The sequence below is a fragment of the Gymnogyps californianus genome, chromosome 8 (assembly GCF_018139145.2).
Source record: "Gymnogyps californianus isolate 813 chromosome 8, ASM1813914v2, whole genome shotgun sequence".
In the NCBI taxonomy this organism is placed as follows: domain Eukaryota; kingdom Metazoa; phylum Chordata; class Aves; order Accipitriformes; family Cathartidae; genus Gymnogyps; species Gymnogyps californianus.
Window position 1 is genome coordinate 28,915,885 of NC_059478.1, and position 13,037 is coordinate 28,928,921.

Consider the following 13,037-nt stretch of genomic DNA (forward strand, 5'->3'; position numbering starts at 1 on the left):
GGTGGGAAATAACGCCGACTCCTTTCCCCCAGGCTCTCCCCTCCGTTTCCCACGAGGGATCTCCATCCTCCTCGGCACTTTTTAAAGTTCTTTGTTACACGCGTCCGTAAGTCCTTTCCCCGCAGCGGGCACCGTGTGCCGGCCGCTGGTCGCTGAGGCCCTCCGCCCCGCCGCCGCAGCATCCCCACCTGCGCGGTCACACGCTGCGAGACCTTCTCCCGGCGCCTCCCCGGGTGGGCTGCCCCCGGGCGAGCTGCCTGCCCCCGCGGCACTCGGGCACCCGAGCCGGGAGGAGAGAAAGCCCTGTGGCTCTGCCCTAAAAACGTGCCGGACCTGCCCGCCGCTGCCTCCGCGGCCGGGGAAGCGCGCAGGGCCGCGGGGGCCGCGGGGCAGCCCCGCCGCAGGACAAGCAGCGCTCGGTGACGCTCCGCTGCCCCTTCCCTTTTGTCACGCTCCTTCTGCGGCTGGGAGAAGCACAACTGCAGAGCCCTCAAACTTTTCGGTATTTTTATTACGCTTACATCCTTCTTCCCCTCTTTTTTTATATTTTTTTTTTTCCCCACGAAATGAACGCTTTCCCACCCGACTTTCTGTGTGTGCAGCTGCCACCCACTCCTCGTGATTTAGGTGTTATAACACCTTTATTTAATACAGCCGCGAAGTCAAAATACTCGATTTAATTTTATTCGCAACCACTAATTTTACTCTCCGGGGAGAATTACTCAGATCATCTGATTTAATTGGGAATCCCTAGAACTCGATCGGACTGAATGAGAAACATTTAAATTATTGCTCTGTGTTGGCTTACCATGGAGAAAATGTTCTCTCTTCTTCCTGGCAGTTTTGTTTGGTTTTGCGGTGGGTTTTTTTTTTTGCAAATACCTTCCTCTTCCCCCCCCCGAGGCAGCCTGCCGTCACCAACAACACAGGACACGGGTTACGCTGATTTCCCCGGTTCCCTTTTCTTTCAGCTTTGATTTAAATTAAAGGGCTGGCTTATCCTTGCCGTTTATGGCCGTTTTAAACGATCTATTTTGGAAACAGCCGTGGCAAAAAAAACAAACAAACAAAAAAAAACCAACCAAAAATCCAAACCATCAAACAAAAACCACCAAAAAAAGCCCAAACCCAAACAACAGTGGGTTATTAACCAGCCAGTGAAATGCGGTGATTTCTGTTCAGAGCCTCCTGCCGTTAGTAACATTGCAAACGGCGGTGTAGAAGTTTGAACACATAATGTGTAGCATCTCTATCCCAAGGTGTTACCTATAGTTTCCGTAGGCTCATGCAGCACGTCCCCCAGTGACTATATAGGAAGAGTTAGGATACAATGTCCTAGCGCTGTGCAAACACCCGGTGCCTGTTTCTGATGTTGATCCCAAGTCAGCACGACAGACACCCCCTCATCCAAAACACTTAACCATATACTGCTTTTTAAATATTACGCTCAGTATCAATCCAACATCGAAATAGTCGGGTTTTATTTAAAAACATATAAATTTATTGCAAGAATACGTGACGCAGCCCCAGGCACCAGCAAGTCCTGAGGACATTTGTCAAAAGCTGCCCCAATATACCACGAGCGTGTAACGGTTTCCCACCCCGTGCTTCTTTCTCACCATCCCCGCAAGTGCAGGCAGCAGCCCCGGCGGAGGCGGGTGAGCGCCCGGAGGCGGCGGGGGCTGAAGGCGAAGCCGCGCCCGCGGCCCCGCCGCTCCCGGGGAAGCGCCGCTCTTCGCCGGGGTCACTCCTGACCCCAGAGCCGAGGCCTTCTCTCCGGACTCGGCACACTCCTCCGGGCTAAGAGAAACTCTGCCCTTCCCTCTTTCCAGCTCTGGTCGCTGAAGGGGGCACTTTCAAACGGGATCCCACTATTTTTTTGTTGTTGTTGTTTTCTTACAAAGTGCCTTTAGAAAAGGAGAGCCCCCGCTCCCGGAGTCTCGCTTTTCACTGATTTGATATTTTAATAATAATCATTTCTCCCCTGTCCTTATTTTCCTTAGGAAGCTTTCACTCTGAACCTAGACAAACAGTGCGCACATTTCACAGATTTTATTCAAACAAAACACAACTTGGCTGTGAGTTAGCCCGAACCAGCAAAGCCGCAGCCAGGGCTTGCCATGGGGTAAGGGCTTTCTCCAGCTTTGCCCGGCCTGCCAGAGCCCTGTGTGTGTGTGAGAGTGTACGGGAGGCAGCGGGGGGGTTGCTGTTGCTGCCCCCCCCCCCCCCCCCACTTCTTCCCCCCTTCTCTCCTACTGCAATTTATTTTTGTTTGACGAGGCACAATAAAATCTTCATGTACATCCTTGCTCTTGTGTCTTTCTTGGAGGGGGGGATGTTTGTTTTAGGAACCCACAGAGTAGCCGTGCTCCCGCTGCACGGGCGAGTGTGCCGGGGGACCGGAGCGGGACGCCGCGAGGTTACGAGAAAAGAGAAATTCATCCTTCCAAACCCAGCGAAAGGCAACTTTAAAGCCCCCGAGGCTTGCCTTGCTCCCAGCTTGGCTCTGGGAGCTCCTTCCACCACCGTCAAAGCCACGAGAAGAGCCGAGGCGTGGACCCAGCTCCTTGCTTCCCCCCCCCGCAGGGGCTCGCCGGGCCCCGAAGGAGGCAGGCCAGGTTTGGCACAGGGCGCCTGGGCCAGCTCCAGGGCCCGGGGGAGAGCGGGTCCCACCACGGCGAGAGCCCTGCCCGGGCCGGGCGCAGGCGGCTGCCGGCCCCGCGGAGCCCCCCCCCGGGGTGGGGGGGAGTCAGAGCCAGAGATTGCGGGGCGCAGCGTCGCCCCCGGTTTGGGCAACTTGCGCCCTCCAGACACGTGAAAAGCGGCGTTACTTCGTTACGTGAACGAAAAGAAACGCCGCGTTTCGTTGCGTGGTGCCCCGGTTGCTGCTTAATTATCCCCGCTACGTGTTTGACTCTGGCAGCCTCCAGAAACGCACGAAGTCGGCGCCGACGACTCAGTGCTCACATCTGGGTCAGCTCGATAAAACACGAGACGGCTTTTTTATATTTATTTTTAAGAAGACCCGATCTTCCCGGTGGTTTTTTTTTTTCTCTCCTCACTCCCATTGATTCACCTAAAGGCTTCTCATGTATCGCTGCTCCCATGCAAAAGTTTGAGAGGGCTGCAAGCAACGGTGCCGCTGCATCTTCCCCCGATTACAGTAGTAAAATCTTAATTAAAAAGAGCCCGTCTATTGGCTGCCATGTAGGGGAAGGCAGACACGCACGCCCGGAGGCAGCGCAGCGCCCGGAAGCATCCCAGAGAAATATAGTTCTTGATTAGTGTATTTTCATCTCGTTCTTAGCGGAAGACAGTTTGTAAGTACCTGCTAATGTTGGTGCTCTTTAAGGTTTCAATTGTTCTAGGGGGTTTGCCATTGACTTTTTCATTATTTACCTACTGAATCAAAGTAAGCAAATGCCATCTGTTTCCCTGCTGCTATCATCTTCACTTTTAATTATCCGCCCAGCAGCCTAATAGAGATGATATTAAACTAAATCTTTTTGACATTAAAAGTAATTATCCCCAAACCAATATTACAAGAACGAAAATTACCCTCCCCCCCCCCAAGAAAAAGGCACATTCCTCCTAGTCCAGGCAACCTCTTCAGATCCCGGAGCGCGGAAAGGTAGACGGAGCTCCCGTTAGCCCGGACTTCTCAAGTATTTGAAACATTATTAACTCGATTTCCCGGCTCCCAGTGGGGGAGGAAAAAGAGACAAGGGAGAGAGATTTGTGGACGGAAATAAGGGAAAATCGGGGCTCCACATATTCCTGCGTGGGCTCCTCTCCGCCCCGCAGCCCAGCGGCTGCACGGCGGGGACCCGCCCGGCTCCGCACCCGGGGCGGGCGGCGGGGGCCGGGGCTGCCTGACCCCAGCGGGGCACCCGCCGGACCGGGCACAGGTCCCAGCACCGGGCTTTTAGAAAATAGCGTATCATAAAGACACACGTATGCACTCTCTCCAAGTACTTCGCACCATCCACCGGCACTGGTCGTGTGTAACGCATTGGCGTTGAGGGGAGGGTCATTATAGAGACATTAGGAGCGGGTTCGTAATTAAGGGGAGGACGGCGGGTCCTCTAACAGATGGTCGCTTGCTGAATTACCTCTACAGAGTCATTTCACTTAGACTCAAACTTCTCCGCCATTTCTCCTCCGACTCGCTTTAATATGAGCCGGAGCCGCGTCCCCCATTTCCTTTAATATGTGCTAAACTGAGCTAATTTTAATTGCATGTTTCAACTTTGCTAATTAAATAGAGTGGTCTAATTAAAAGTGACTAGGGAACAGTTTTAATTCAACCCTCTACTTTTTTAACAATCCATTATGCAACAAATCCAGGGTAAGCCCTCCCTTTAAAAAAGCTACAGATGATTGAGTTTTTACACCTTTTTACACGCTCACAATGGGGAGACTTGACCCAACATATGTAGCGGCGGGGCTGGGCCCCCCCGGCTCCCCGGTGGGGTATTGGAAATGGGCTGTCTCGCTGCTGCTGCCCTGCCTGAGCGCTGCTGGACCCGGTTGCCTCCCGGGGCCTCCCCGCTGGAAGTGCTGAGACTATTAGCCCAGCAGAGGTTAGAGTAGCACATCCCCAAGACAGCAGCCCAGGATTTGGGAAAATCGGGCTCTTTACACGCTTCATCTCTTCACCAAGTGCTCATTAGGTTGTTAACCTCTGGTTCACATGAAAGGGGCATGTGATGAATCCCCTCCCGAACAAATGGGCGCATCCCCCTTCAGGCACTGAACAAAGCCCTTAAAATAACTGCACAAGAAAGCCTTTAGTTGTTACTCTAAAATTTCTTTTCTCTGAGAGCTTGTGCCCATCCACACACACGCACACAGACACACAGAAAGAGGAAAAAAAGCGCACACACGCAAAAATCCGCCCCCACCCCCCCACCTCGTGTGCTGGAGCTCAAAAATTAAAAATCCGGGTTCCGTCCCCCGGGCCTTTGGCGCTGGCTCCTGTCCCCCGGGTTTGGCTGAGACTTGGGCTGGGGCTTCCCAAGGGAGGGGAAAGAAATCTTAAACGCTTTAGCGGAGCGGGCGGGGGGAGGCAGCCTCTCCCTGCGGAGGGGGAAAGCCAGGCTGCTCCCAGCCGGGGGGCAGCCCTCTGCGCGGGGGGGGACACGACAGGACTGCGGGGGTGCCGATGCCGACCCCCCCCCGCTGCTCTCCCCTTCTCCCACCCGCCCCCGAGAGACAAGTTGAGCGGATTCACAGGTGAGGAGGACGCGGGCAGGAATTTCCCCTCCCCGCAGGGGGAGCCCAGCGCGGGCCGGGGCCGCCCGGGGGGAGCCCGCCGCCCCGGCCCCACGGCGGGGCCGCCCGGAGCGGCTGCCTCGCTCTCCGCTGGAAGCAAGGGCGGCGGAGCGGATCGTCTCCTTAACCAAACCGGCTCACCTTCGAAGGCAATGCTGAGCTTATTGCTAATTGAGGGGTGGCCGGGGAGAGCAGAGCCTAGCTCCCGCATTCCCACAGCTCTTGTATGGATTTTAGGCTCTTTAAGACCTTTCCTTTTCTCTCTCTCTCTCTCTCCCTCCCTCCTTCTCCCTCTCCCTTTTTATTTCCCAGCCCCTCGGGCATGGATTAAAGTGACAGACAATTTTCCCTTCGCACCTTATTGATGGTTAAATGCACTTTGGATAATGCGCGGAGGGCGGGGGGGGGAGGGGAGGGGGGGGGCGGAGGAGGGGGGGGGTGTCCCAGGAGCGCGGAGCGTTTGGGAGCGCTGCAAACCTCCGCGGGACGGTGAAGCGGGACCCGGGCAGGCAGCCGCGGGGCGGGGGGCGGCTCGGCACAGGCTGCCCCCCGCTCCCCTCCTCTCCCCATCACCTTGCAGGTGGCTGCGGGGCAGCGAAGGCTCCGGCTGGGAGCCGGCGTGTCAACGGCGCTTTCCGTGGCACAGGAAAACACGCGTGTGCCTCAGCCTCTCCTGCAGCCGTGGGCCTGCGGCGTGGAAACACACGCTCACACACACAGACACGCAGGTAAAGAGGAGGCAGCAGTTCAGAGGCAGAATGACTCAGGAAAGCTCCGCTCTGCTAATTTGCTATAGGGCGCTCCGAGAGGTTCATTAAAAAGGCTCTTGTCAGCTCCCTAACGATCCGAGAGCTTTTTAATTATATTTTATATTCCGCTACCCGTCTCCTAACTTCAAACACATGGTAAAAAGGATTTGCTGTTTTGTTTCAGGTAAAACCTAATAATTAAAATTCAGACCCCGTCCCATGCATCTGCTTCGCCTTTGCCAAATGAATTGAAGGGAGAGAGAAAAGCGATTTCATTGAGATCACAGATGGGGTGCAGGTTTTTGGAAGAAATTTGAGAAACACCATTGTCCAGAATCAAAACTCTATGTCTTGCCCCACAAAGGGGGCTGCTTTAAGCCCCTCAACTTCTATGGGGCTTGTTTTTTAAACTTTAAGTGTTCCGCACAATAAGCTGCCACCAAAATGTCACAACCACTCTGATTCCAAGTGTGTCTCGCTGCAAAGGGTGCAGAAAAATGAAGGGAGCAAAGGGAAGGAGTGTAATTAAAAACCCTCGAGCTCCCTCATGCCTGCTGGGGCACGGCGGCCCGTTCGGGGCGGGGGCGGCCGGGGAAGTGCCCCCGCCCGTGACAGCGGGACAGGCACCCCGAGGTGCGGGGCAGCTCCCCTCCTGCGCGGCTCCCGCATCTGCCCTGCCCCAGCCCGGCTCGGCACATCGGAGCGCTTCCATATTTTGGAGGCTAAATTGTTTCATTAGCCGAAAGCAGAAGATTAAGCCTTTTATTTTTATTCATGATCATGACAGCCCCAGTCGGATTTGCCGGAGGATTCCCCCCCTCCATGTTTGTTGCCCTAGGAGCTCAGGAGCTTAACAATCCTGCCGGAATGCGATAGATAAATACAACCTATATCGTTAAAGAGACATATCGAGAGTGTTTGCGGAGGGGCGGGAGAAGAGAACCGCTTTAACAGCATCATCAAAAACCACACGCACTAAGGGGAAAAAAAAAAAATTCTTGTATTCGTTTTACAGTTAACATACGCTATTTAACGGGGTCCTTATGCAAACGCAGACTTCTCTTAAGTTAATGATGGACCATCCGCAATCTACCACGGCACCGTTCAGCCCCGTCCCCGTGCCGCGCCGCTTGCCATCAGCCCTGCGGGGCCGGGCAGCGCTGGGGCAATGCCAGGGTTTTCGGCTCCATGTGTTTGTTGTTGGTTTTTTTTTTTTTTTTTTCCCCGGTAATGCCCAATTTTTTCGTGCGCGCCCCCTCGCCCTTCGCAGGGTTGAGCGGCCCCCTCTCCCCCCCCCCACGCCCGCGGGGAAGGGCACACGCCGGCGCGCCGGCCCCACGCTCGCCAAAGGCAGGGCAACCGGCGGCCTCGCTCCAGCTGAGGATTCGCCCCCCCCCCCCCCCCCCCCGCCCCTTTCGAGCCTTCTTTCTTTAATTTTCACTATTTTTTTCGGCGGGGACGGACGGGCACTTCCCGCCACGGCGGTGCGGGCAGAGCCGGGCCGGCGTGCGGAGCCAGCTCCGCGCTGGCACCGCAGCCAAGGCGGCCGCGGAGGATCTGCACCGAGGGGGACCCCCGGGGGGAGCGCGCAGCCGGGGCAGCGGTGCGAAGCCGCTCCACCGGAGCGGCTTCGCACCGCTGCCCCGGCTGCGCGCTCCCCCCGGGGCGGCCCCGGCGAGGCGCTCCCGGGGGCACGCTGCTCGGTGTGCGGCTTCGTTCCTGCCCGCCCCGCGGCCCTGTGCCTGGCCGGTCGCTGCTCCGCCTCGGCGAGCTCCGTCCGCCGGCCCTCCGGTGCTCGGTGGGGATTTTTCCGTCGACGGCTTCTCCTCGCCCCAGGAGGGGCGGAGGGGCGGGCTGCTGGGCGCGGACGGCTCCCTGAGGGCCCGGCACCCGCTCGGGCGGGGGAGGTGTTTTCTCTTCCCCACCCTGTTCTTTCGCGCCGACATTTTCATGGGGCGGCCCGCCGGCCCCGAGGTGCGAAGGCGCGGTTTGCCATGGCGCCTTCGGCTCCTGGCCTGGCGCTGCGGCTCGATCCCGGCCTGTGCCGGGAGGGTGACGGGGGTGTCCCGCTCCCCACGGGGCAAATCCCTTGGGAGGAGCGGGCAGGGCAGGCGGTGAGGGGACCCGGCCGCGGGACACCGGGCGGGCCGTTGCCGCGGCCGCCATTTCCTCAGCGCCGTGGCCGCCGAGCTCAGGCGCTTCCCCCGCAGAGACCCCGGAGCGGGCCCGTCCCTGAGGAAGCAAACTCCGCCTGAGCGGCCGGCCAGTGCCGCCTGCGGGCTGAGAGGAGGAGCGAGAGGGTCCCCGTCGCGGCGACGGCGGGAGCCCGCCGAGGGGGCACGGCTGCCTGGGAGGGGGCCGGGGGGCGGGAGCCGCTAGCGGAGCCGGTTCTCTTCCCCGCACCGTCCCGCCCCGGCGCCCCTCACGCACAGGGGGGTCCCAGCGCAGCCCCTGCCCTGCTCGGGTCGCTGCCGCCTTCCCGCCTCCCTGCCCCGTGGGAGCCCCCCGCTGCCGTCGAGCCCTGAGCGGGAACCCCTCCTGGCACTCACCGGCGGCGGGAAGGCCTCGGTGGCGGCTCCTCCGGCCTTTAGCCGCGCCCGCCTGCGGTAGCCGGGGGACACCGGCGGACAAATCGCCGGCCCTGGTCGCTATCAGAGAAGCCAGTGGTTCTTGTCCCGCTCTTTTCAGGGCATCTCTCTGTGTGCCGAAAAGGGCCCTGGAAGTTAAGAGGGCCCCAGCGGGGCAGCGAGGCTGAGGTGGCTTTTGGCTTCCTCAGCTGCGGCCTGCACTGGCGCTTCTAGGTAACTCCCGGTAGAGCGGCCAGGAAACTGGGTGTCAGCCCCCCAAAACACAGAGGTGAAAGTCCTGACTCGGTTGTGAAGCACACGCTTGGTTGTGAGGCTTTGGTAGAAGTGAGAGCGAAGGCGCGGTGGCAAGTGACACGGGATTGCTGGCCATGTGCGTAGTTCTAACAGCAACCGGAGCGGAGCTTGAGAGAGGCGCACCGATGCAGCTGGTTTCTGCAGGTTAGGAACAACGGGAGAGGTGGTGTTTGAAACGGGTTAAAACCATGGGATGAGAAGACAGAGAATGGCTAGCTTTCAGGTACAAGTTATGCTCTCCCATTAAGCACATGATACTACCTAACGGTTACTCAGAAAGGTTGACAGGACATGGAACGATATTATCACCACAGGGGGGGAAAAGGTGAACTTGAAGTCTTGCAAATTTTTTTTCCATTATTTTCTTTTGGGTGAAGAACTGCCGTGCTTTTTCCTTCCAACTCTGGAGGTTTTCATTACTTCAGACAGGACAAACTGGTTGCCAAGAAATCCTCCCTCAAGAGGACGACTCCATCTTTTTTTGGTGGTTAGTGCTGCAGTAGACTTTTTTCCCAAGATAGCAGGATTAGAATTTATAATTCATTTTGAGACTAATATTACAGTGGGTCTATGTTTAAGTATATTTTTCTCGTGTGATTTCAAGTCTGGGTAATAGTTTCTTTTAAGAACAGAGCCTCTTTTTTCATTATTAATAACATTTTTTCCCCTGTAAAATCATTTATTTCCTCTTTAGTTGGGAGGAGGCAACATTTTTCTGCAGTGCTTAAGCAAAGATGTATAATGTCATGTTGTACAGAGTATATAAAGTCTTCAGCCTTATTCTATGCTTAAAAATCGTATGAACCTTACCTACTTTATTAATAATTATTAGTCCTTTTTCCTAGTGGCATATAAATAACCTGAAATCCATTTTTCTGTTTGAGATAAGTGGATTGGCTGTAATTAAATATATCTGTGATAATCATAACTGAAAGATTTTTTTAAAATCCACATTACACTTTGAGGGCAACCAATTCCACTTTCTCTTGGAAGATAAATTCCTTGCTGTAAGATTCTCATAAGCAAGTAATTATAAAAAAATCTTCATTTTTATAATGTTTTTAAATTAATCGGAATAACCATATCTTGGAAGAAAGAATCCATTAGAACCTGGAATTTTAAATCGAAGATCAAATCTAAGTTAATACTTCCGTAACAACACTTTATTCTTTAACAGCTTTTTTGACAGTATAATTTCCGTTGTGCTTCTTTCATACTACTCTGCTTTGGCTGCTCTTCATTTATGAGCTTGATTCTTATCCTGCTGTGACCAGCCCCTTTTCACCAACGCAGTAGTGCATAACTGCCATAAAGTTAGTTTAATTGGTCTCCTAAGGATTCAGTCTGCTTATGGGAAATTATTTTACTACAGGATGGTATAAAGGCAACATGATGACTCTTAATACTATTGCCTCTTTCAGCATAGAGAGCATGACTTGCGTGTAGTGCGATCGGTTGTGCTGTGCCATTTCTTAAGAACTGTAGTAGCTGAGTACATCTTAAAGTATTTTTTTATTTGACCTCAGTGAATCTTAAAGCAGGCATCAAGCAGCCACTAGATTACGGAATCCAGTGGTGTTAATCTAACTTTTCTTTGCTTAATTATTTCTGCTATTAGCAGCATTTTTGTTTCAATAAAAAGTAGACTTATCAGATCACCACTTTGATTCATTTTGGAAAACTGATAATTTTGCAAGGAATTGGTTTGATCCCAGAAGTAGACTACGATGGCAGCTGGATAAATGCTAATAAAACTAGGAGGCTGTTTGTAAAACAACAGTAAGAGTTCTCAAAGGGTTAACCGGTTAGAATGTGTATTCTGTTGAATCTGCTGGTTTTTGATTGATAAGAAATACTGCTTGTGCATAGTGATTGCGTGATGACAAGAAGGCAAATATGATAGCAAGCGAAGGAAAAAATACACTTGAAAACATCTAAAATACAGGGAATGATGAAAGAATGCTGTAGCTGCCAAAATATAATCGTCAAAGGAGTAAACTGCACATTTGCCTTGAAATTGCTCATAAAATGAAAGGAATGTTTTGTATCTACTAAGACTTCCCAGTTGAGATTACTTTAATGCTTTGAATACATGTGCATAAAACCACTTTTCATATGACTAGGGAAGATTGGTAAGCTAAAAGTTAAAATGGATTCAACAAACTTTACAAGGAATTGTAATCTTGAAAGCCTCGGTTCCTTTTTTTTTTTTGCTACGTTAGAGGATACTGCAACAGTCACACGATGTCTTACTCACCTTCATCTAAACCTTAAAAAAGCAGAAGTATTTTTCAGCAACGGAGTGGTCTCTGCAATTCACAGGTTATACTTACGTTCTAAAAAAACTCCTAGATTTTTTTAATTAGATCCAGAAAATAATTTATTATGTTCCTCTGTAGATGTGAGTTTATAATTTTCATTAAAAAAAAAAAATCCCTTCTCAATTGCCACCGCATTTTGGAAATGCTTGCTTTTCCTTAGACAACAAAAGCCCTAATTAGTCAGGGCATATAAAACAGGCAAATAGACCTAGACAAAATGAAAAAAGTTTCTACGTACACATTAGAATAATTTTAAAACTCCTAAAATGGCTGAAACAGAATGGGAGGTTTCAAATCACAACAAATTATGTATATCAGTAAATTTAGAAAAGGCAAGATCATTAATAGGATGCTGCAGTTACAAGGTATAAAATACCTATGAATGATAGTAACTCATGCTAATGGGGACTGTGCCAGTAGGTTAAATAAAGCATAGAGACAAATAAAATGATAGAAAATACATTTTGAGGTAAATGAAAACATATTCACTATTTTACTAAAAAAAAAAAAATCACCAGAGTAGCATTTATCTTTAAGAAGAAAACTGCATGAAGAGGAAGATAATAAAGAGAAACTAAGTCCCAGGTAAAAGACTAAGATTGTAATCAAAACTATTTGAAGACACTGTCTTAGATCCTCAGAGTACACATATATCTTACTTAAAAAGACTCCAGAAGGCCCACCAGAAGTAGTTGAGCCATGTGAGCTGGCACATTAAAGGATGCAATTGAAAGACAGACTCAAATGAGGAGAATACAAAAGAACACGACTGTGGAAAGCTAACTTTTGGAAGACACAAACACAGAACTAACAACTGACAGACCTCGAGGAACAATTACCAAAGGTGTAAAAGATCATTAAAAATATCAGAAACAGGAAGCCTGCCAGAAAGATAATTGGACTAATATATTTTCAGGGTGTAAAAGGAGTACTTAATGAAAGTAGGGCAATTGCAGGAAAACTAAGCTAGTCATTTGCAGTGATGTTTACTACAGTGGAAACATCTTCTCTTGAGAAAAAAAGGGAGTATTACTCAGAGATTGGTAGCTGGAAGCAGTAAGCAACAGTTTTCACAGTGAGAAAGGATACCAGCAATGTCCCCAAGGACCTGTGTGGGAACCTGTGTTATTCAAGGTACTCACACATTATCTGGAAAAAGGTATCAGCAGTAAGGTGATGATATTAATACATGATACACACTCATTCAGGATGACTGGATTGAAAGTGAATGGCAATGAACTGTGGAAGACTGTCACAACACAGAGTTGGAAAAATAGTAAATGAAATTCATTGGTAGCAAGTACAAAATAATGATCATGTTAACCAGTAGTTTTGTGAGTACAGGAACCTACTTCCATAGGAAGCCTACTTCTATAACCAGCAGTTGAGTGATATTTTAATTGAATGATATTAAGGCTGCAGTGTGACTTTAGTCTTTATTACACATAAAAGAATCCACAGAGAAAAGCCCTGACTAAGGAGCAAATTCTCTGGTATCTAATGAGACATTAAATCCCGTTGAAACTTTTTTCCTGCAGGTAGGGTACTCGGGCTGCTCTCTCAGGTCTGCAGTGACTAGTAGGAGTTAGATCTTGTTAGAGTGAGCCTTGCCCTCACTGCACACACTCAAGGTACCTCCTGTCTGGCTTCCTGTTTCTTGAATTCTGGGCTACCAACTTTCACAAAACTTACGGAAACTTCAGACAGCAAAACCTTTACACCGTGTGTTTAATTTGCTTGAAATTAAAAAATGAATATAAAATGTAAAGGTAGTAACAAGGCATTAAAAAAATATTTCGAGGACCATGATC

General features: G+C 51.2%; 1 protein-coding gene across 1 annotated transcript; it reads right to left on the minus strand.

Moving 5' to 3' along the window:
* Positions 1-7,463: 7,463 nt before the first annotated feature.
* On the minus strand, positions 7,464-11,168 carry LOC127019131 (basic proline-rich protein-like). The gene is made up of 2 exons (XM_050901060.1): positions 11,163-11,168; positions 7,464-8,720 (listed from the first exon to the last, which is right to left on the minus strand). Exons 1-2 carry the CDS (start codon positions 11,166-11,168, stop codon positions 7,464-7,466), a joined length of 1,263 nt encoding a protein of 420 aa, XP_050757017.1.
* Positions 11,169-13,037: the final 1,869 nt, after the last annotated feature.